Raw genomic sequence first — 20197 nt, forward strand, 5'->3', positions numbered from 1 at the left:
ATCCGCTTGAACTAGCCTTCTATCTAAATTACACATGATCATTTTATCATACATACACTTACTGTACATCTAAAACCCACGGACAAGTGGAACTACTCATGCAGTCGAGCGTCCTCTTCCTCCTCCTCCTCCTCCGCCGCCAACCGCTCAGCAAGCTCCCTCGCCCTCTGGCCCTCGCGAATCGGATCCCGAGCACGAGCCTGCTGCGTGCCGGAAGCGATATACTCTCTCGTCCACGGCGGCACGAACGCCTTAACCTTGACAGTCCGAATCTTGTCCCCCTCCGCCCCCTCTAACCCACCCCCCTCCGCCGCCGCCGCCGCATCCCAGCTAATCTTGAACTCCCGATCCAGGGTAAACTGCGTGGCCCCGTCCGCCGAGAGAGCAACATCCGTCATCATCTCCAACCGACACAGCGCCAGCCCGACATTCCCGACGCCAGCCAGGAACTTCCCAGCGCTGCGGCCCTTCGACGGGCCGACCCTGGAGATATCCAAACCCTGCACGCCGGCGGGGGGTGCCAGCAGCCCCGCGTCCACCGAGGGATCATAAACCGGCCCCCCCGGGACTCCCTCCGGTAAGCGATCCGCATACAACTGCACCGGCAGGATCCGCTTGCGCACCACCCCGGTGTGGCGGGTGCGGATGGTCAGCTCCTGGCCGACGTAGCAGCCCTTCCGGAAATCGATGGCCTGGGCCAGGTCCATATTGCATTCGAGGGGCAGCGAGGCGGCCCGCAGGATCTCCGTCTGGCCCTCGGCGACGCCGCGCAGCATGCGCCGCACCGTGTAGGACCCCAGGCTGGCTTCTTGGGCGTCCGCCTCCTCGAGCTGGCGCGCGAGATGCGTGCGCAGGTCCGCGTCGCCCGGCGTGACGAGTCGCAGCCCGAATCCCGGGGCTCGGGTGTCCACGCAGCCTGTGATATTGGCGCCCGCGGTGCCCCATCCGGCTCCTCCCTCCTCCTCGGAGGCCGAACCGCCCATGCTGTGTGCGGCCCAGCGGCCGTCGCCGTGCTGATTGTTGTGGCTCTTCCACGAGGCCCAGACGGTGCGTTCGGTGGGGTCGAGTGCGCACAGCTGCAGCTTGGCGCGGAGTTTGTGGCGTTTGAGGTGCTTCAAGAGCGCGGGGAGCTCGGCGGCGTCCGCTTCGATGAGCCAGCCCGGGTCGGCGGAGGAGGATCCGGTGGTCTCGGGAGCCGGGTAGATGAAGGCGTCGTTCAGAATGCGGCCTTGCGAGTTGAGGAATGCGACGTACGAGCCCTTGCCCTCGGCGCTCTGTTTGACCATGTTCTGGGTGACCAGGCCCTGCAGGTATGAGGTGCTGTCGGGCCCCGTCACGGAGATGAGGCCTCTGTTCGTGAGTCGAGTATAGCCGGCTTCCGGCGGGGGAGCGGGAGTCCCATGGTCGCGGCGCGGTTGAGCACTTTGATGGACGGTCGTGGAGAAGTGTCGGCCGCGGCTGATGCAGCGCGCGCACACGGTGCGTGGGGGACTGGTTAACATCATTCTTCTCTTTGCGAGGTGACGCTGACTTGGGGTCCTTGCTCGGCTCAGAAATGTGTAGATACGGTAGGCTGCTGATATCCGCGGATTAGGCGGTATGGGGAGGCAAAACAATCAAGAGCCATGACATAATTCCGCGGTATTACGCAGCTGAACGGCCCGCATGCCAGTCAGTTATCATCACTGATTGGGAATCATACATGATCAACACTGTAAAGTGGTCAATTACAACCGGAGAATAAGCACGTTTCATATTAAGCAGGACAATAACTCAAAATCTTGACGTTGGCAGTCGCTAAATTGAGTCCTAAAACTATCTAATCGATCCTGACCCTCATCGGGGTCCAGTGAGCTGAGTGAGGTTATTTTTTGCCCTTGGCAACACCTTCAAGAAAACCAAGTAAGAATGCCTTGTTATCAGGCGAAGCGACCCGGCTCGAAAGAGAGAATTGGCCATCGTCCGCTCCACTTCCAAACGGGGACGCGGCAGTAATGTTCAATGGCGTGAGTGGGCTAACGACACCAGAGGCACCCGCGGTCTTGGGTGCTGATGTGCTAAGCTCGGCAGGTGAAACTCCTGGTGACGCAGGTGCTCTCCCGAAGAGGGACAGCAAGGCTTCTCGTTGGGCAGGCGTCTGACTTGGACGGCGGTCAAAGTTCACTTGAGGCTGCGACTCCCGCCTGGGAATGGCAGGCTGAGTGCCGGCTTGCTGCTGATCTTGCTCGTTCACCTGAGCTTTCAAGGGCAACAGATCCACAATGTTCGGGTTATCGGAGCGGCGGAGAATTTGAGGCTGGAATGGTTTCGCCGGCTCCGGAGTGCCTGACTTTGCCGCACGGTTGCGCGAAGGAGCCCGGGATGACTGTGAGGATGCCGGCAGCGAGCCCGGTTCCTTCTTTGCAGATTGTGGCCTGGGCAAGATCGTAATAGGCGACGCGAGCGTTTGCGCCGGCTCGAGTTTCTTGTTTCGGCGATTCGATCCATTGACTCCTCGTTTAGGGGGGGGCTTGGAAGATGCCATAGGCTGAGGCATACCTGACAAAGGACTGGGCACTGCGGAAGACTGCCGCAGGTCTTTCGTGGCCGATGGGACTCTCCGATGAGCTGCCGGATGCCGGGCGGGGCTGTGCTCCCCACGTGGTCGTTGCAGAATCTGTTTCCTGGGCGGAGAGACAGATTGGGCTGGCAATTCCGCTGGCCCCGGTGTTGGAGGGACAGAAGACCCTCTCAGCAAACCTAGGAGTTGATCCTGGTGTTGCGAGGGCCGCCTGTCATGATGCGCAACCTTCTCCGCAGGTGGGACTAGGCTCGCATTAGATGTTTTGGGCGTCCTGCGAGAGTCGTCTTTGAACACGTTCAACAAGGCAAGAGAGTGAGTCGTAAGCTTTGGCGGTGGAAGCTTGCTTGCAGGAGGCACAGTCGCTCCCTGGATATTTGGCGCCTGGGCTGAATGAGAGAATTGGGGATCTCCAGTTCGTTGGTATGGAGCCGGGCCAGGTTGCGGCGCCGTGGGCAAGCTTGCTTGCACAGGATCGTACCTTGAAGGATTCGAGAGCATCTGCTCAAAGAACGGCGGCATTCCGTGATGACCAGGTGGTGCACCCGCATGACCCACATGAGCTGGTCGAGCAAGCGGTGGTACACCAATGTTCGAGACCGGTGCACGAGACACTGGAGTCTGCGGGAATTGCACAGGATTCATGGGCACAGGGCCTCGCAAATGTTGAGCTTGCTGAGGAAATCCAGGGAAAGAGGCCGTGTCAGGGTAAGGGGGTCCCAATGGTGGCAGACCATCTGGAATAGCGAGTGGCGGCAATGCCTTGTCGGGTCCAGGGGCATGCGGAAGAGCATCTTGCGACGAGCCACTCCTGAGGAGTTCTAACAAGGCATTGGACTTCGAAGTGATAGTCCTGTTATCCGCAGGGGTGGCTACATTCGCAGGATTATCCTGGACAGGAGCAAGGCCGTTGATGTTCAGAAGGCGCTTGAGATTAGACGAAGCATCGTGAGATGATGCGAGTTCTGGCAAATCGCTCGGGGTGGCCAGCTGGGCAGGAAGCTGGCTAGGCGTGAAGCCATTGACAGCCTGGGGTGCCTCATCCATCGACAGCTCTCCCTCAGTCTGCACAAGGTGCCTGGCTCCGGAGTGCGACTTGATCTCAGCTTTCTTCTGCTGAGCAATCCATTTCTTCAGCGGGTGCATGAAAGGGGCGACCATGTAGAACTTGTTTGCATTAGCCACAACCAGCCCTTGCTCCTGCTGCTTGCTCTTTTTGAGTGTCGGCAACTCCGAGAGCTTGTACCACTCGATCTTGCTGATCTCTTTCCGAGTACGAGGCTCGAAATGGGCGTCCTGTGGCACTCCGCGAAAGACGTACAGCCTCATGTGCTGTTCTCTCATGGTGATCTCGATGTATTTGGCGTCCTTCTCTTCCGGAACGAGCCCCGCCTCGCGTATATCATAGCCTGTCTCCTCGTAGACTTCACGGATTGCACAATCGATGTCTTTCTCACCCTTGTTGATTTTGCCTCTCGGGAAACTCCAGTTAGCACCTTTCTTCCAGCCTTTGACTAGGACCACCTCGTCCATGTCCTGGTTCAGCATGATGGCTCCGCGAACGGGTACACGGGTTTTATAAGCCAAGAACTCGGAGAAGGCGGTGATGTGGTGATAGTGCGACCATTGCGACATCAAAGGACAGTGCTGAAAGATGCGCAAGGCGAATGCTTTCAAGGATAACGACGGAAGAGCCGGATCGAGCGGCCGGATGAAGTCCTCGTAGAACCATTGTGCCTCTTCGACTTGGAAACAGATACGTTCAACGGATTCAAGTTCCTCACGTGGTAGGTTGATGATGAAGCGGACACATAAATCATCCAGCCCTGGGGGGAACCACCGTGTCAGCATCACTCATGTCAGAGGCGGCGCAGAAGACCGCGCGTCACAGCCGAACTCACAGTCTTCCAACTGCATTTTTGTTTCTGTCATACTGAAAAACGTGATTTAGCATCTCAGCAGAGGTAAGTATAGATAGATGGCTCTCCAGATGAATCGGAGAGAGCGCTAGACAGAGAGGTGGAGGGGACAGCACAGCGCGGCTGCAGCTTCAAGGAAGGGTGCCTTGGCAGAGCGCCACCCCTGAAGCGTACTTTGGTGAGAGTGAGTGAAACAGGAATAGAGGCGAATCAATGGCTTGATCACCAGGAATGAAGCTAATAGGGAAGCAAATGATAAAGGATAGACTAGAGGGAAGGTGACTCTTCTCAGCTCGACACCCGACGACGGCCTGATCAGGTTGGAAGAGAGCTCGGTAAGCACCAACAAGTCCGAGACGGGATCAATAATGCCCGGACGGGAGAGGGGGGGGCGCCATTCGGTCACACGCCACAATATTGTGGCGCAGCTACCCAGTAACACCACGGTATGACATGTGGTGGTGTGGCTGGTGACAAGTGCCGTGTTGTGCAATTCAAAGGGATTACGTAACAGGGTCGAAGAACAGCCGATGACGTCGGAGGTTGCTCGTGCCTCGCGTCGATCGACGTTGAAGTCAATGACTGGTTACAACAAGCTTTTTAAACCTGCTGACCTCCTTCTTCAGCTGAGCATGATAGCACGTCAAGGAAAATTTCACAAGAGCGAAATTGTGTCTGTGCGGGTCATTGTATAAAAGAATATTCACAAATAACCCGAGACACCCTCTGCTGGCAGGCCTTCTAGGTTTTGCAACCAAGACTCCCCTACACAGAATTTTCTGGGAAATTAAAAGAAACAACCACGAGATATGACGACTAAGATTGCATCGCTTGTTGGCAAAAGGATCTTAGGCGAAACGGCCAGAAACCACTTTGGCCAGGAGGTAAATATCCTTCTCTACTTGCACCAAAAACTCTATCACAGCCCATGAGCTAACAAACTTGCGGTTTGGCAGGATCCATACTTCGAAGAAGTCCCAGCCTCCCGCCTAGGACGAGCCTTCGGCAAAAAGACACAGAAGAGGCGGAAAGCGATACCGCCGGGGTTATCAGACCACGACCAGAAAGTCCTGACGCAAGTCAAGAGAAGAGCATATCGACTAGACTATAGTCTTTTCAATTTGTGCGGGATAAGGTTTGGATGGGGAAGTGTGATTGGGCTAATTCCTTTGTAAGTCCTTTCGGTGATGAAACCGAAGCTGACAGGCAGAAACTAACGCGCCGAGTACACTAGTGCCGGAGATGCTGCCGATGCAGCACTCGCCTTGATGGTCGTTCGGACCTGCGAGGGCATCGATGGAGGTCTTCCGGCAAGCCTGCGCATGATGATGATGATCAATGTGGTGATCGATTTCTTCATAGGACTTGTGCCGTTCGTGGGTGACATCGCAGATGCCGTCTACAAGTGCAACACAAGGAATGCCGTGCTCCTAGAGAAGCATCTGCGAGAGAAAGGGGCCAAGGCGCTCTCAAAGCATGGCGGAAGACACGATGCACCCGAAGACGCCAGTCTCCCCGAAGAATTCGACCGATACGACAAGGGCGCCATAGAGGAACCGAGGAGACATCGGAGCAGGAAGCACTCTAGGACTGACGGTCCCGCGGTGCCCGAACCAGCAAGACATCCACAAAGGAATCGGTCGCAGAGAAGATGGTTTGGCGGCGCAGCCCCCGGCGATGACGATCTCGAAAGAGGCGTCGTCGACAACACGCGATCCGCTAGGCGCTGAGAATGAGCCGCGTGCTAGCCCGCATGAAGGATACAGAGAGAGACTGAGATCCCATATTCGCATGATTAGTATAATGTTAGATATCGCGCACAATCATATTTAATGTCTGCACTGCCAACTCTTAGCAGCTTAGATCAGGTCGAGATCGAGCACATGCATAGCATATCTGGGAAGATAAGCTGTCCGAGTGCTGGCCTGTGGCCTGTGGTGATGTCGCATTCGTCTTGAACATGAGAGCTCCGCAAAGGCTGCATTGCTGTTCGGCCGGGGAAGCGCTGGGAGACTGTAGTTTGCTTGCTGTTCTGGTCACATTCAACATCACACCAGGGTACTTCTCACCCTGCGTGAGCACGTAACGAACCATCAGCTCGTCGATTGACAGGTTCTTCGTGAGCGTGTTCTCCGAAACCGTTTGATGGGGAATAATGAGATCAGAAAGTTCTGGGATGAAGCTAGCATAGTTGCGCAGTTCAACAGTGAACAGGTCCCGAAGAGGAAAGTTGTACTCGAGTCCGGATGGAGATATCCCATCGCAGACCTGCCAGGTCACCGCGGAGCCGCGGCCCTTTGCAACATTCGCAAGAGTCTTGGCAGCCAACTTGCTGTCCGAATCTCCCCATACTATGCCTCGGCACTCCATTTTCTTTGCGAATGCGACGATAAGTCGATTGATAAGGATGTTGTCGACGTCCGCTTTGGAGGTTGCGCTTGTGATCGACGAGCGAAAAGCTTCAAGGCGCTCCTGGTTCGACAATGAAGTTTGATCCTCGAAATTCGCGTGCGCATACAGTGACATGACTTCGCTAATGCTGGGGTCGTAATCAAAAATGCTGTGGAAAGGAACGGTCGTGAAGGAGCAGTGAGGGAATCGCTTCTCAGCCAGACTGAAGGCTTCATTGTGCGGAGGAATCGAAGGGTTTATGGTTGACGGATCGATGGTTAGGACGAGAAGCTCATATCCCTTGGGGCCATGCGGCTTGAGTCGCATGGTTTCGACTTGTTCATGCAACATGTGCAGCATGACTGTAGATGACAGGCCGTAGGAGAGAGGAAGTAAGAGTTTGCAGGGCCCATCCAGGGGCATATTCCTCCTAAGGCGATAGTTCTCCGTGCGTTTGAAGGGCTTGTACTTGACAAAGCGTATATAGCAGTCCCTAGAAGAGGGGCACTTTCTGTCAGTCACTGCGGGCGGCGCCACTCCCAAACCAGATGCGATCCAGAAGACTTACTGGCAGACATGACGGCTGCGCAGGATGAAGGCGGGTTGCGCCTCGCGGCAATTCATGCAGCGATCTGGAATCTCCTTGCCTGGCATGTTGTAAAATTGTTTAGCCTAGTGAGTGAGTGAGACGATCGGGTTCAAATGCGGCGATTGATTGACAAGCAAGCAAGCAAAGCAGGGCAGCGGGAAGCCGATTGGGAAAACCTAGGCAGAAATTCTTCAGTGGCAGCACGGGCTTAGATAATCCTCAATCGGCGGGACCGTCAACACGCGCGGCTTCCCCGGTTTCAGGTTGTAGCCACGAATTCGTGCGATCGCTGGACAGTACACATTCTCTCCGAAAGCTATACGCAACCAACTGTCGGTTGTCCTTGGGAGTCTTTCTTTCTCCCTCTCTCTTGATTTCTGACAGTCTGCCTTCTTCACACACCCTTGTACCTTCATATGCTTTAAACCCGTACCCCATCTTCTGCGCTCGGCGAATCCGGAGCTCTGTGTATTGGCAGTAACCCACCGGTTAGCTCCTATTTATGGTCAGAATGAGAGGGTGGCTTCAGACTCTCGGCTTGACAGCCTTATTTGCGGGACATGTTCTTGCTAATGAAGTTGCATTGGTGCGTTTGTCCTCGTCCTACACAGTCTCCATCGCTCACCTTTGACATTGGGTGCTTTCTAGACACAAGATGAAGCCAGTCGGCAGCGATGCTCGGGAATGTACAGCCGCAAAGCATGGGGTGGAAGCGTAGACCCCTTTATCCTGACGAAGTTTGTCCAAGACTCGAGTGCTGGCGACAGTGATCCCATTGTCAGCCTGGTGATTTTCGAATGGACTGATGAGAACCTCATCGGGCGGCCTGTGCCCGGCGACTCCGATGTATGTCTCGAGGAGTGGCTTTCGAGTGAATATCCTCTGATCAACCAATGCTTTCTAGGTGATCGAAACTATCTGCGACGAAGCCAGTGTTCAAGCAGATCTGTGCAAGGAAGATCAGATTGGCTCGTTTATCCTCGCTGCGAACGCTACCGAAGCCGCCAAGTTCTCCATCATCACTCAAGCCGTGCATCTCAACAATCCGACCGCCATCAATTATCCGATCAAAAAGACCGGCTTCTATTGTGTGAGCACATACGGATACTCCGGAACCGACTACAAGGCCGTTGTGGAATTCAGGAATTCGTATGGAGAGCTCCCAGCGGCACAAATTGCAAAGCTGCCGTTCTATGGTGGCCTAACCATTGTCTATGCTGTGGTCGGCGCGTATGTTCATCGACACTATATCCTTATTGAGGCAATCAGCTGATGATGACGACAGGTTCTGGGCTTTTCTCTATGTGCAGAATCGTCACGATATCTGTAAGTCAACATCTGCCCGGGAGTCGAACTTGACTGACATAGGATAGTGCCCGTGCAAAATTACATCACTGCGATCTTGGTCTTCTTGATCGTCGAGCAGGCGATGACCTGGGGATTCTATGGTATGCCGGATCGAATCCCATATATTGCGATGCTTCTCTAATCTTGAACAGAATATCAAAATGTGCACGGCTTGAATGGCGGCGCGAAAGCGTTGATGATCATAGTAGCCGTTCTAAATGCAGGCCGCAACTCCTTCTCATTCTTCCTCCTTCTCATCGTGTGCATGGGATACGGTGTTGTCAAACCTTCGCTCGGACGAACTATGATCTATGTCCGCGTTCTCGCCATCACCCATTTCGTCTTCGCTGTGATCTACGCTGTTGCAAGCTTATCTATCACTCCCGACAGCGCCGGTCCACTAGTTTTGCTCATTGTCCTGCCACTTGCGGGAACATTGACTGCTTTCTATGTCTGGACATTGAACTCACTGAACGCCACCATGAAGGATTTGATCGACCGCAAGCAGAAAGTGAAGGCCATGATGTATAAGAAACTGTGGTGGTGCATCCTTGGTAGCATCATCGTGATTTTCGGCTTCTTCTTCCTCAACTCGATCAACTTTGCTGGACACAGTGAAGCCAGCTTTGTACCTGAGCACTGGAAGACCAGATGGTTCGTCTTGGATGGCTGGCTCAACATTGTCTATCTCTTTGACATTGCGTTCGTCGCCTACCTGTGGCGACCCACTGCGAACAACCGCCGCTTTGCGATGAGTGATGAGGTATGTCTCCTGTGTGCGGAGTCTCAAAGATTTGTCGCTGACCGAATCTGCAGATTGCCCAAGATGACGATGGTTTCGAGATTCGTTCGTTCGGCAGTGCATTGGATGAGGAAGACGCACTCGGTGGCCTTGAAGAACACGTCGGCCATGAACAGCGTGGTGACCTGTCGCCTATCCCGCCGAAGCCTGTTCCCTCGGCATCACGCCCCCGGGAATCTCTGGACGGAGAGACCATCTTCGCAGTTGGCGAAGACGGCGACAGATGGTCGGATGATGAGGACGAGTCGCCGCGCAATTCCAGTGAAAGACAGCGTCTTACCGGCAAACACTGAGTGGTCATACCAGGGTTGCAGGGTAGCTCGTGGCCGCAGTAGGAAGGCGTTATGTGTGTGGCCGGGGGAGAGTTCCCTGCATCCCGAGAACCGTTGCCGTGTAGGATTGGAGGCTCAATTTCGCTTTAATCTGCTTGAAGGCATATCATGGCGTTTGGCTAAGGTGAATTCCCAGTGAGTTTCGTTATTAGCCTTTTTAATTTCTTTCTTTTCATTGATGAGGGATGAAGTATTTTGTTGTTACATAGTGTATAAAGTGTGTTTGATTCTAGTTCAAAATGAAGACTTGTGCTTTAGGATGTGGTCTATGTTGGAGAAGCTTGATAGGAATGAAAGCCTTACTCAGTAGTAAGGTAGTATAAACCAGCTCCAGCGACAGTCCGGATAGCCTGAATTGGGCACAATGATTGGAATACTAGGCATTCCCCATCAACACGCACCGCGGCTCGCGCTTGGAAAGAGCCAAGCAGCCGTCATCTGCCATGGCCAAGCCCCGAGCAGCTCGCGAGTATTGTCTCATTTCTGCCAACAACCTCACATTTCCAGCCATGACTCAGACATAGATTTCGCCCTTCTACCTCCTTCTCTCGACGCCCTCACCGAGTCCCCGAATCCCCTCTTGCCGATAAAATCCTGAGTATACATTGCACCGCAGACCTGAACCCCTCCACCCCGCCGCCGCCGCCGCGGACCTTAATCAGACCCAACCCAAACAACCCCCCCACCAAACCCAATAAACTCACCTCCAACACCCGGGAAAACCACCTACCACGCCAAACCCCCAAACCTCAATCCCCCAAATCGACCAGAGAACCCGAGCCCCAGCCCAACAAAATGGGTGAACTCAACCCCTCCGACCCCTCCTACCAAAGCAGCAGCACCACCACCACCACAAACAGCAGCAGCAGCACCCTCACCATCTCCACGACCCTCGTCACCCGATGCCGCACCCTCCTCGCTGAACTCACCGCGCTGCAATCGCTCCTCGCGCAGACGCAACGCAACCCGCAGATCGTGGAAGTGCGGTCGCTGCGCTCGAGCGTGCTCTCCGAGCTGCGTATGCTGGAGAAGCTCGATGCGCAGGTGCAGGAAGCTACAGCAGCAGCAGCAGCAGCACCGGAACATGATGATGCAGGCGGAAAGCATGGCGACGGCGACGACGAGGTGCGGGCGCGGTTGACGCATGCGTTGAGGTCGTCGAATCTGCCGTTCTACGAGGCGGTGTGGGCGATTGCGAAGGGGTCGTGTTCGGGGTTGGTGGCATTTGGGAAGCGGTTTTATTGGGGGGGTGAGGTTGATATCTCGGGCAAGGGGACGGGGATAAGTCATGATGGGGCCGGGGAGCAGAAACAAAGTAAAAGGAGCAGCAAGGATAAGAAGAAGAGTGTGTTTGTGGATATTGTGGCGGAGGATGGGGAGGAGTGGGTGAAGGTGTCGACCATCTCGGAGACGAGGTTGTTGTTTGAGATGGCGAAGAAAGGGTGGGAGGCGGATGATTCGGAGGATGAGGCTCCGAGGACAGTGCTGCGGAATCATGAGAATGGGACGGGGACAGATGATGAGGACGAGGATGATGATGATGAGATCGAGCTGGTCAAGCTGGCTAGTGATATGAGGAAAGCGGCTGATGTTACGAGGGTCAGGTATAGAACGCCGCGTCTGCGGTTCGTCATTCCTAAGATAGAGGAAGGCTCGAGTCCCGAGATCGATGGTCTGCTGAAGGTTATACGTGGGTATGGGATCGATGTGACTTGTGGGGAGAATGTATATTCTTCGCAAAGCGAGACCACGCAGGCTGAAGCGCTGGAGAGGCTGCTCCCTAAGCCCTTCAAGCATTTCACGTCTACCCTAAATATGGACTGTACATTGCTGCTCGCGGCAGTCTCGGACTTGTCGCATTACAAAGATATTTCCACCTCCCCGATTCATCACAAGGCCATCAATCGTCAGATTGAGGTTGAGCACAGCCGCCCACTGCTCCCCACGGAGTTGTGGCCGGCAATGGTAGGCCGTGATCTGGTCTGCACCGAAGAAGCCGCCCAGAGAATGCAGGAAATCGTCAACATCATCGGCACCGAAACTGAGAAGCAGCGGATGAGAATATTAATGGGTCATGATTCGTTTGCTGAATGTACTCTGGAGGGCCTCAGGGAGGCCTATCAGAAGCTGTCCGATTATGAGATCCCTGCTGATTGGAGACTTCCCGTGGTGACAGTTAATGCGAAACCCACAATAGCTTCTGCGAAGGATCTCGCCAGACTTCCGCCTGTCTATGCAAAGGTCGAGCAGGTGCTATCTGACATCAACCACAGCGTGTTCTTGTACGGGTGGGCTGCCGGTGTGATGACGATATCAAGCAATCGCACGGTGGTTAAACAAATCGAGTCCATTGTCGAGAGGAATAGAGGGGCAGACGATAGTCTGGAGGGGCCTTCGATTTGGGTATGCGATACAGCGAGGAGTTTGATAGGGAAAGAGAAGGGCCGCAAAGACTAGATGATTATACTGAACTGCTTTAGACAATAGATCCCACCGCTTGAAGGAAAGAGGGGTGTCATACCGGTCTTCTAAGTGTCCTTCGCTTCTATTCAGGTGCGAGGATTGGTAGTGAGAATGGCCTGTCATAATGATGCCTCGCAAAGGGCACACCGGCTGGCCGTTGTCAGTCATCAAATACATTTACTTTTCCGATGGCTTGGAGCTGTCTTCCGGGAGCCAGAACACAATCTCCTTGTCGGCGGAAGCCAGCATGTTATAGCGGGGGTTGTATTCCACCAATGCAACTCGACCACGGTGAGGCAGCTTCGTCATTGGCTGCAGTAGGCCATTGGCATCAGGGGTCTGCTGCAAGTCCCACACCAGCACATCCGGTTGATCTCCAGATCCCCCGATCACATATCGCCCGTCTGGCGAGAAGCATGCGTCACCTTGTCCGAGAGGCTTCCCGGTTGTGGAAACAGGCGCAGCCCGACCCGGGGATCCAGCCCTACCAACCAAGAATGCTTTCACGGAACCCTCAAAAGCATCGAGGATGAAATGCCCATGATAATCGGTACCCACAAGCAGGTATTTTCCGTCATTCGAGAACTCAAGTCGGGTCCATGCCCTTCCGCGCGTTGACGGCGTGTATCGTTCCTCGTGGGGGGCAAGATCGAAGGTGGAGAAGGGGGACTTGTCGTAATTACGGTAATCGTAAAGCAGAACGGAGGAAGTAGACTGCGAAGCAACCGCAATGACCGATGCGGATGGGTCAAAGGCAACGAGGTAAGGTGTTGCGAGCTTCAGCCTACCCTGGGCGTTTCGGGAGCCGAGATCCCAGAGGGCGATCGTGTCGTCCTTGGAGCACGATATGAAGGAGTCACCGCCAGGGGACAGAGCCAAACACGTCACCTTATCAGTATGACCGGAGAAATACCGCACGTAACCTTCATTGTGTAGGTCGAGCAATCGCAGCGAATCTGGAAGGATAAGTACAGATCAAAACACGAGACACCGTGCTAAGAGACGTACCGTCGACTTTGGTGCTAGCATGCAGAACTTGACGAGAATGGTGTGTGAAGCGCGCCAGATGAGCCCCATACTTCTTGCTGGGAACGGACTTTGTAGACTTGCCCTCCTTGATGTCGAAGACTTGAATGGTGTCGTCGTCACCGGAAGCCACCAAGTAGTCACCCTGATCATCGAAATCCAACGACGTCACATAATTCGCAGTGTCTTGCTTCGGAGGGCGGAAGGCCTATGAGAACGAGAATGCATTAGAGAAGCAGCGCGTACAGTTATAGCTAGCTCTTATCACTCACCTTGGTCGGGCGAAAGCTACGAATGATGTCTGACACTTTTTGAGTCTGGACCATCGGCTGCTGCGTCTGCTGCTGCTGCGCCGCGGGTGTGGATTGTACATCCGACATGCTTGCGATTAGGTGAGCAACGATCGCGTTGTTGACAAGATACAAGGACGAAAGCCTATTTTGAATATGGGACACAAGCAGAACTGTGCGCGCCTGTAGCTTGTATCGTCTCACGCTGAGGTGCTCTGAATAGAGCTTTATCGGAATTGCAGTGGTAAACACGCCTTCCCCAGCCTGTTTGCTCGCGTTTGAAGCTCTCCCGAAATAACATTGTTCCGCCCCGCCGGCTATAATCGGGGGCTCTTAAGAGCTGACCTAAGCAGATCGGCCGATGGTCGGAGGCCCCGTGCGGAAAATGCAGCATGTGGACCAATTGAGAGTCACGGAATCCGAGCCGAACGTCAGAAAGTCGGCCCCCGGCTGGAGAGCTGGCCTGCATGAATTATTCATTCATGTTGGCCTGCAACCCTCCATCGGCTGAATAATGCCTGACCGTGTCACCGACAACTGAACATCTTACTCTCCAGATCTCACGCCTCGCCTTCTCTGGATCTTCTTGCCTGTCGTACAGCTAGACAATTCCGCCTTCTTACCACGGTTCAGATCCCAGCATTTTACGCGCAAAGGCCAGTTGACTCTGCTCCGCTAGCGGAGACGATCCTTGAGCCGCCATGTCGACGACGACGGGGTTTGTCGCACCCATATCGAAGTTGTCATTTTCGCGATCGCGCTGACTCGATCGACTTTCTATCCAGAGCTTTCCTTGCAGGAGGTGTTGCAGCATGTGGTGCGGTCACAGTAACTCACAGCTTTGAGACTGTCAAGATCCGGTATGATTGCACCCATGCGCTCCTGTCCTCACTTGCCAGCCGGCGCTCCCCAAGACACAGAGCTGACTTGATGGATATCCTAGTTTACAATTGCAAGGAGAGTTGCAATCCAAGACCGACGCGGTCAAGAAATACCGAGGTGTATTTCACGGTGTCAAGGTGATCTTGCAGAATGAGGGGCCTCGCGGTCTCTTTCGGGGTATTGGCTCTGCCGTAAGTATCGCCCACGACGAGCAACAGGGTGCCGCATCGGACTAATGCGCTTCTCAGTATATCTATCAAGTCTTGTTGAACGGGTGCCGTCTCGGATTCTACGAACCTCTGCGCGGGGGCATCACAAATGCGATCTACAAAGACAGCCAGGTCCAGTCCCTGGGAATCAACGTCTTCGCGGGTGCCACGTCAGGCATCATCGGCGCCGCAGCTGGCTCGCCATTCTTCCTTGTCAAGACCCGTCTACAATCCTTCTCGCCGTTCCTTCCGGTCGGTACACAGCACAACTATCGCAACTCGTTCGACGGCCTGAGCAAGATCTATAAAACCGAGGGAGTGAAGGGATTGTATCGCGGTGTAGGCGCAGCGATGGTGCGCACCGGTTTCGGTAGTTCGGTTCAGCTGCCGACTTACTTCTTCGCCAAGCGTCGCTTGACGAAGCACCTTGGTATGGAAGACGGGCCCGCTCTGCACCTGGCCAGCAGCACGGCTTCCGGCTTCGTGGTTTGCTGTGTCATGCACCCTCCTGGTATGTTTGTCCCATATTGTATTCGCAGCAGCGTGATCAAACTGACTCTTTTTGCAGACACTATTATGTCGAGAATGTACAACCAGACCGGCAACCTGTACAAGGGCGCATTTGATTGCTTGTTCCAGACCATTCGCACTGAAGGCATTCTTGCAATTTATAAGGGATATTTCGCCCATCTTGCCCGTATCCTGCCACACACCGTAAGTCCAGAGCAGAGGGTTTTGAAGTCCGGCAACCGATCGCTAACTGATCTCTAGATCTTGACACTCAGCTTGGCCGAACAGACCAACAAATACATGCGTAGACTGGAGGACCGGTTCCTCTCCGACTCACTCAAGGCTCGACTTTAAATGATCGGCATTCGTCCAGCGACTTCACCTTACCATTCCTACCTTGCGAAAACATTTATAGAGGCATTTCGGTATATTCAACCAGGGATTACATGGTTGAGTAATGGCATCTGCTTGCTCGGCTTGTTGTGCACATAAGGCGTTTCACCTTGATTAGTTGCGTGATGTTAGATATCATAGACCTCTAAAGAAGACAAATTGAGTTGGTTCAGAAGAGGCAGTCAATTGATACCATTTGCGATAATTCTGTGTGGGCAAGGGGGCAAAGATGGGACGGACACCACAAGCTCCAGGTGAAGGCTAGACAAATCGTATTCCTGGTTGGACCCAAGTGGGCCCTTATGTAGCCCAATGTTTAGTTCGCCCCAGTATAGACCAGGATTGTCCGAGATGACATCGTCGTAGCTCGCATGTTGTTCCTGTCGGATCGACAGCCCAAAACGCGACGCGTGGTGCACACACGGATTCCATCGCACGGCATACAGTGTAACTAGAACTGGGTAGATTACAAAGCTTGGTACTTATCCAAGCCAGCTCCAATTGATTGACCCATCCAGAGCACTACAGTTACACAGCACCTTTGAGCAGGCGAGGGTGTGATCCTACGCATCAACAGTCAAAACACGGCGGACGCGTCTCGGACATGTAGGACGTCATCACCGACCGGACGGAAACAGAACTTTGCCCAAAGCCCACTAATTGCGGCCCCAGAGCTCGCCATGGAATCTAGATTGGAGCCAGGCTACCGCATTAGGATAGGCAGCGGTGCCGAAGGGGCCCAGAGAATCCCGTAATTCCGTGGTGGTGGAGCAGGGGGACTTGGGAAACAGACCGGCGCGTCGCGTTCTGTCTGAGCACGGACATGAAAGTTGAGAAAACTTCGCCACGGATTTACGCCGGTGGGGATCGGCAGCTGAGCTCAGCTTGATTGCTCAGGATGCCGTAAACGCTGCCTAAGCAACTGCAGTCATCTGTAAGGTACAGAGGACCGGTGAGGGGTCTAGGCATGGGAGGTGTTCATGGAGACTACCTAGTCTGCAACACCATGGAATGTCTAATAGACAGCAATCGAGACAGCGAAATTGACAGCAGCACGCATTCAGGAGCGAGGATCGCGATCGATTCAGTTTGATCAGATAAGATAGAGACCAACATTAAGACCCGAGATGGAATAGCGCGACGAAACACGAACGCGCTAGGGTACGGAGTACAAGCGGCAGAGACGCCGATGGAGGTGAACAGCGCAGTTTGTACCTTTCCAGGAATGTGGAGAGAGCTGTAAAACTTGTTGCAGGCTTGCAGCTGCTGGAACAGTGGAGTTCTAGAGCACCGGAAGGACGACTGGCCGGTGGTCTGACTGGAGCAAAGCAAATGGCTCATGGGTCAGCCGTAGAGCGAAAATGGAATGAAAGACGTGTATCCATTACCGTAGACGCGACGGCATCAACAAAATGGGTCCGGATCAATTATGTTCCAGCCAGCCTCCCGGCCCCAAGTCGCGCCAAGTCACGTGCGACGTGACTTAGCCCGTCGCGCTAAGGATCACGCTCCTCGTCCCATGCAAGTATTTCTGTCTGCTTGTCCCTCCCCTTCGCAGCTCATTTTCTTTCTCTCCAGTCCATCACGATCAATTGTCTGGTGTGTTGCTGTGTTGCTGTGAACAATTGTCTTCAATTACTTTTCTACTATCTCCTTCCAGCTTCACAATGTCCGCACAACTCACTCCCTCCAAGCAGGTAGGTGATGTCACGTCTTGCCTCCTCATGGACAACGCGTCGACGCGAGCAACCCGACTAATATACCTCGATGAATAGGCTGCTTCCTCGCTTGAGAACCTCAAGATGAGCGACTCTCCCGTCAAGAAGCTCAACTTCAACGCCGCTGGCAAGGAGAACGCTCCCGCCACCACCGACGTCGTCGCCGAGAAGACCCTTGCCGAGAAGCCCGCTGAAGCTCCCAAGGTTGCTCCTGGTATCAAGGAGTTCGAGGCCAACGAGCCTCTTCTGCAGGAGAACCCTCACCGTTTCGTTCTTTTCCCCATCAAGTACCACGAGGTCAGTCGACACGTCCCCTACGCGTCACGCGTAAAGTGGAATTTTTCCGCTCTGCCCTCGGGTGCCCCACCCGCGTCGAGACTAGTGCACTAACGTGTCTTTTCGCGTCCTACAGATCTGGCAGATGTACAAGAAGGCCGAGGCCTCTTTCTGGACCGCCGAGGAAATTGATCTCTCCAAGGATCTTCACGACTGGAGCAACCGCCTTAACGATGACGAGCGCTACTTCATTTCTCACGTCCTTGCTTTCTTCGCCGCTTCCGACGGCATTGTCAATGAGAACCTGGTGGAGCGTTTCAGCGGCGAAGTTCAGATCCCCGAAGCTCGTTGCTTCTACGGTTTCCAGATCATGATGGAGAACATCCACTCCGAGACCTACTCTCTCCTCATCGACACCTACATCAAGGAGCCTAAGCAGCGCAACTACCTCTTCGACGCCATTGATAACAGTATGTGCATCGCGCTGGGATTGTGATTGGACGAGAATGCTAACCTGCTGCAGTTCCTTGCATCCGCAAGAAGGCTGATTGGGCGATCCGGTGGATCCAGGACCGCGAATCCACTTTCGCGCAGCGTCTGGTCGCTTTCGCTGCGGTCGAGGGTATCTTCTTCTCCGGCTCTTTCGCCTCTATCTTCTGGCTCAAGAAGCGTGGCCTGATGCCCGGTCTTACCTTCTCCAACGAGTTGATCTCCCGTGACGAGGGTCTCCACACCGACTTCGCGTGCTTGCTCTTCTCCCACCTCAACAACCGCCCCAGCAAGCAGATGGTCGAGGACATCATCGTCGAGGCCGTCGGCATCGAGCAGGAGTTCCTGTCCGACTCTCTCCCCGTTGCCCTGCTCGGCATGAACGCCAAGCTGATGTGCCAGTACATCGAGTTCGTGGCCGATCGCCTGTTGGTGGCTCTTGGTAACAAGAAGTACTACAACTCCACCAACCCCTTCGACTTCATGGAGTCGATCTCCCTGGCCGGCAAGACCAACTTCTTCGAGAAGCGCGTCGGTGACTACCAGAAGGCTGGTGTCATGGCCAGCACGAAGAAGAAGGAGGAGGAGGAGACCAGCGCCTCGGCGGGCGGTCTCAACTTTGACGAGGACTTTTAGAAGAGTGATGCCACGATATACCCGGTTGTCGGCACCAGCCATGGCTACGAATAATTCTTGTTTGGATTTTGTGTTATGAAGCTTTGAGGTTTACACGCATGGGATTGGCGTTGGATGGGCGGATTTCTTTTACACCTTTGTATCTAGCTAGAAATGTACATTGTTGGATAATATTGATGAGTATCACTGGTGAATCGCAGTCAAGGCATTGTAGTTTGTACGAAGTCGTTCTGAATAGAGCCACACCTTAGGACCTATCCTCTGCTCATCTCAATCGGTCCACCTCCACCACAGTAAGTCCAAGGACAGACACAACCATCAACGCGGGTATCTCAATTTCTTCCTTCTTTCCTTGCTACCACACCAGCGAACCCTAGTCCAAACGAGTAAACCATCGCTCTTCAGAAATATCCACATAGACCCCTTATTCTCAGTCCGCAAGCATCGACCGAAAGAATCACCGCTTCCCCTTCCCACCCTTCTTCTTCCCCTTCCCACTTTTGCCCCCAGCCCCAGCCCCCGCCGCCGCCGCCGCCGCCGCCGCCGCAGCAGAAACGACCCCCTCACTCCCCCCCTCCCCAACTACTGCAGAAGAAACAGGAGCAGGCACAGACGCATCCTCCATCTCCACATCCCCCGCCCCAGCACCACCAGTTACCGCACCCCCCGCAGCCCCGGCACCCGCACTCCCCAACCCCAACCCCAAGCCCTCCACATCCGCCCCCGCCGCCAACTTGCCCAGCGAGGAGATCAACCGCCCCACCTCGGCGCCCTTGTTGGTCCGGTATTTCAGACAGATGCCGGAGCCGGGGTGGAAGGTCTTGAGGGTCAGGGTGGCTATGCGGGGTTTTTCTTGCGATTGGGGAGTTGGTGATTGCTGGGTTTCTTTGGCGGGTTGTGCGGTTGTGGAGGCGGAGGGGCTGGAGGTGCTGGAGGTGGTCTTGGTCTTGGTCTTGGTGGAGGAGCGGGTGGCGTGGGAGAAGGTGTATTTTGTTGTTATTTTCTGGGGGGTTGATTATCATTAGTTGTTGGGGTTGATGAGAGGTTTGGGGTTAAGTCGGGGAGGGAAGGGGAGGGGATAGGATTGAGGTAGGCTTGAGCTTGGTGAGCTGCGGGGGAAGATAGAGAGGGGAGGGATTTGGGTGTCGTGTCGTACTGCATCAGGATATGCTTGCAGAAGCAGGGCGGATTGCTCCAGGTAGGCTTGGGGGGTGGGGAGGTATGGCATCTTGATTCGGGAGTTCGTGGTCTCGGGATTCCACGGAGTATTAGATGAGGGGTTGGAGTTGAACACAGTAAGGAAATAACGAGATGGGCGTATTTGAGGTGAAGGTGAAGGTAATTGTGTCACCTGGATGTGGATGC

The 20197-nt window shown here is 54.4% G+C and overlaps 10 protein-coding genes across 10 annotated transcripts; 5 read left to right on the forward strand and 5 right to left on the reverse strand.

The window, feature by feature from the left end:
• Positions 1 to 92: 92 nt before the first annotated feature.
• BO72DRAFT_527141 (YgfZ/GcvT domain-containing protein) lies at positions 93 to 1541 on the reverse strand (the record flags this gene model as incomplete). Its single annotated transcript, XM_040950086.1, has 1 exon — positions 93 to 1541. Exon 1 carries the CDS (start codon positions 1503 to 1505, stop codon positions 93 to 95), a length of 1413 nt encoding a protein of 470 aa, XP_040802006.1. The 5' UTR covers positions 1506 to 1541.
• A 67-nt stretch (positions 1542 to 1608) lies between these two features.
• BO72DRAFT_402696 (decapping enzyme complex catalytic subunit DCP2) lies at positions 1609 to 4492 on the reverse strand (the record flags this gene model as incomplete). Its single annotated transcript, XM_040942220.1, has 3 exons — positions 1609 to 2527; positions 2678 to 4386; positions 4462 to 4492. The coding sequence occupies 3 exons, from the start codon at positions 4490 to 4492 to the stop codon at positions 1865 to 1867; spliced, it is 2403 nt and encodes an 800-aa protein (XP_040802007.1). The 3' UTR covers positions 1609 to 1864.
• A 358-nt stretch (positions 4493 to 4850) lies between these two features.
• On the forward strand, positions 4851 to 6270 carry BO72DRAFT_83271 (DUF4112 domain-containing protein). Its single transcript, XM_040950760.1, has 3 exons — positions 4851 to 5363; positions 5436 to 5650; positions 5714 to 6270. Exons 1-3 carry the CDS (start codon positions 5289 to 5291, stop codon positions 6207 to 6209), a joined length of 786 nt encoding a protein of 261 aa, XP_040802008.1. The 5' UTR covers positions 4851 to 5288; the 3' UTR covers positions 6210 to 6270.
• A 60-nt stretch (positions 6271 to 6330) lies between these two features.
• BO72DRAFT_476964 (uncharacterized protein) lies at positions 6331 to 7524 on the reverse strand (the record flags this gene model as incomplete). The annotated part of the gene is made up of 2 exons (XM_040947407.1): positions 6331 to 7363; positions 7439 to 7524. The coding sequence occupies 2 exons, from the start codon at positions 7522 to 7524 to the stop codon at positions 6331 to 6333; spliced, it is 1119 nt and encodes a 372-aa protein (XP_040802009.1).
• Positions 7525 to 7730: 206 nt separating this feature from the next.
• On the forward strand, positions 7731 to 10198 carry BO72DRAFT_427620 (putative integral membrane protein (Ptm1)). The gene is made up of 7 exons (XM_040942985.1): positions 7731 to 8045; positions 8108 to 8305; positions 8364 to 8689; positions 8745 to 8785; positions 8833 to 8907; positions 8959 to 9569; positions 9623 to 10198. The coding sequence occupies exons 1-7, from the start codon at positions 7962 to 7964 to the stop codon at positions 9899 to 9901; spliced, it is 1614 nt and encodes a 537-aa protein (XP_040802010.1). The 5' UTR covers positions 7731 to 7961; the 3' UTR covers positions 9902 to 10198.
• A 65-nt stretch (positions 10199 to 10263) lies between these two features.
• Positions 10264 to 12397, forward strand: BO72DRAFT_427624 (uncharacterized protein; the record flags this gene model as incomplete). Its single annotated transcript, XM_040942986.1, has 1 exon — positions 10264 to 12397. Exon 1 carries the CDS (start codon positions 10736 to 10738, stop codon positions 12395 to 12397), a length of 1662 nt encoding a protein of 553 aa, XP_040802011.1. The 5' UTR covers positions 10264 to 10735.
• Positions 12398 to 12580: 183 nt separating this feature from the next.
• BO72DRAFT_458196 (WD-repeat containing protein SWD2) lies at positions 12581 to 13809 on the reverse strand (the record flags this gene model as incomplete). Its single annotated transcript, XM_040946367.1, has 3 exons — positions 12581 to 13359; positions 13412 to 13637; positions 13702 to 13809. 3 exons carry the CDS (start codon positions 13807 to 13809, stop codon positions 12581 to 12583), a joined length of 1113 nt encoding a protein of 370 aa, XP_040802012.1.
• A 343-nt stretch (positions 13810 to 14152) lies between these two features.
• On the forward strand, positions 14153 to 15888 carry BO72DRAFT_447452 (putative mitochondrial oxaloacetate transporter (Oac)). Its single transcript, XM_040944543.1, has 6 exons — positions 14153 to 14437; positions 14505 to 14579; positions 14663 to 14792; positions 14850 to 15321; positions 15379 to 15524; positions 15582 to 15888. The coding sequence occupies exons 1-6, from the start codon at positions 14421 to 14423 to the stop codon at positions 15672 to 15674; spliced, it is 933 nt and encodes a 310-aa protein (XP_040802013.1). The 5' UTR covers positions 14153 to 14420; the 3' UTR covers positions 15675 to 15888.
• A 1363-nt stretch (positions 15889 to 17251) lies between these two features.
• Positions 17252 to 19307, forward strand: BO72DRAFT_427633 (ribonucleotide-diphosphate reductase subunit RNR2). The gene is made up of 4 exons (XM_040942987.1): positions 17252 to 17410; positions 17489 to 17728; positions 17844 to 18177; positions 18231 to 19307. The coding sequence occupies exons 1-4, from the start codon at positions 17381 to 17383 to the stop codon at positions 18830 to 18832; spliced, it is 1206 nt and encodes a 401-aa protein (XP_040802014.1). The 5' UTR covers positions 17252 to 17380; the 3' UTR covers positions 18833 to 19307.
• A 297-nt stretch (positions 19308 to 19604) lies between these two features.
• Positions 19605 to 20120, reverse strand: BO72DRAFT_447454 (uncharacterized protein). Its single transcript, XM_040944544.1, has one exon. The coding sequence runs from the start codon at positions 20058 to 20060 to the stop codon at positions 19854 to 19856; it is 207 nt and encodes a 68-aa protein (XP_040802015.1). The 5' UTR covers positions 20061 to 20120; the 3' UTR covers positions 19605 to 19853.
• Positions 20121 to 20197: the final 77 nt, after the last annotated feature.

This window comes from Aspergillus fijiensis, assembly GCF_003184825.1.
Source record: "Aspergillus fijiensis CBS 313.89 unplaced genomic scaffold BO72scaffold_19, whole genome shotgun sequence".
In the NCBI taxonomy this organism is placed as follows: Eukaryota; Fungi; Ascomycota; class Eurotiomycetes; order Eurotiales; family Aspergillaceae; genus Aspergillus; species Aspergillus fijiensis.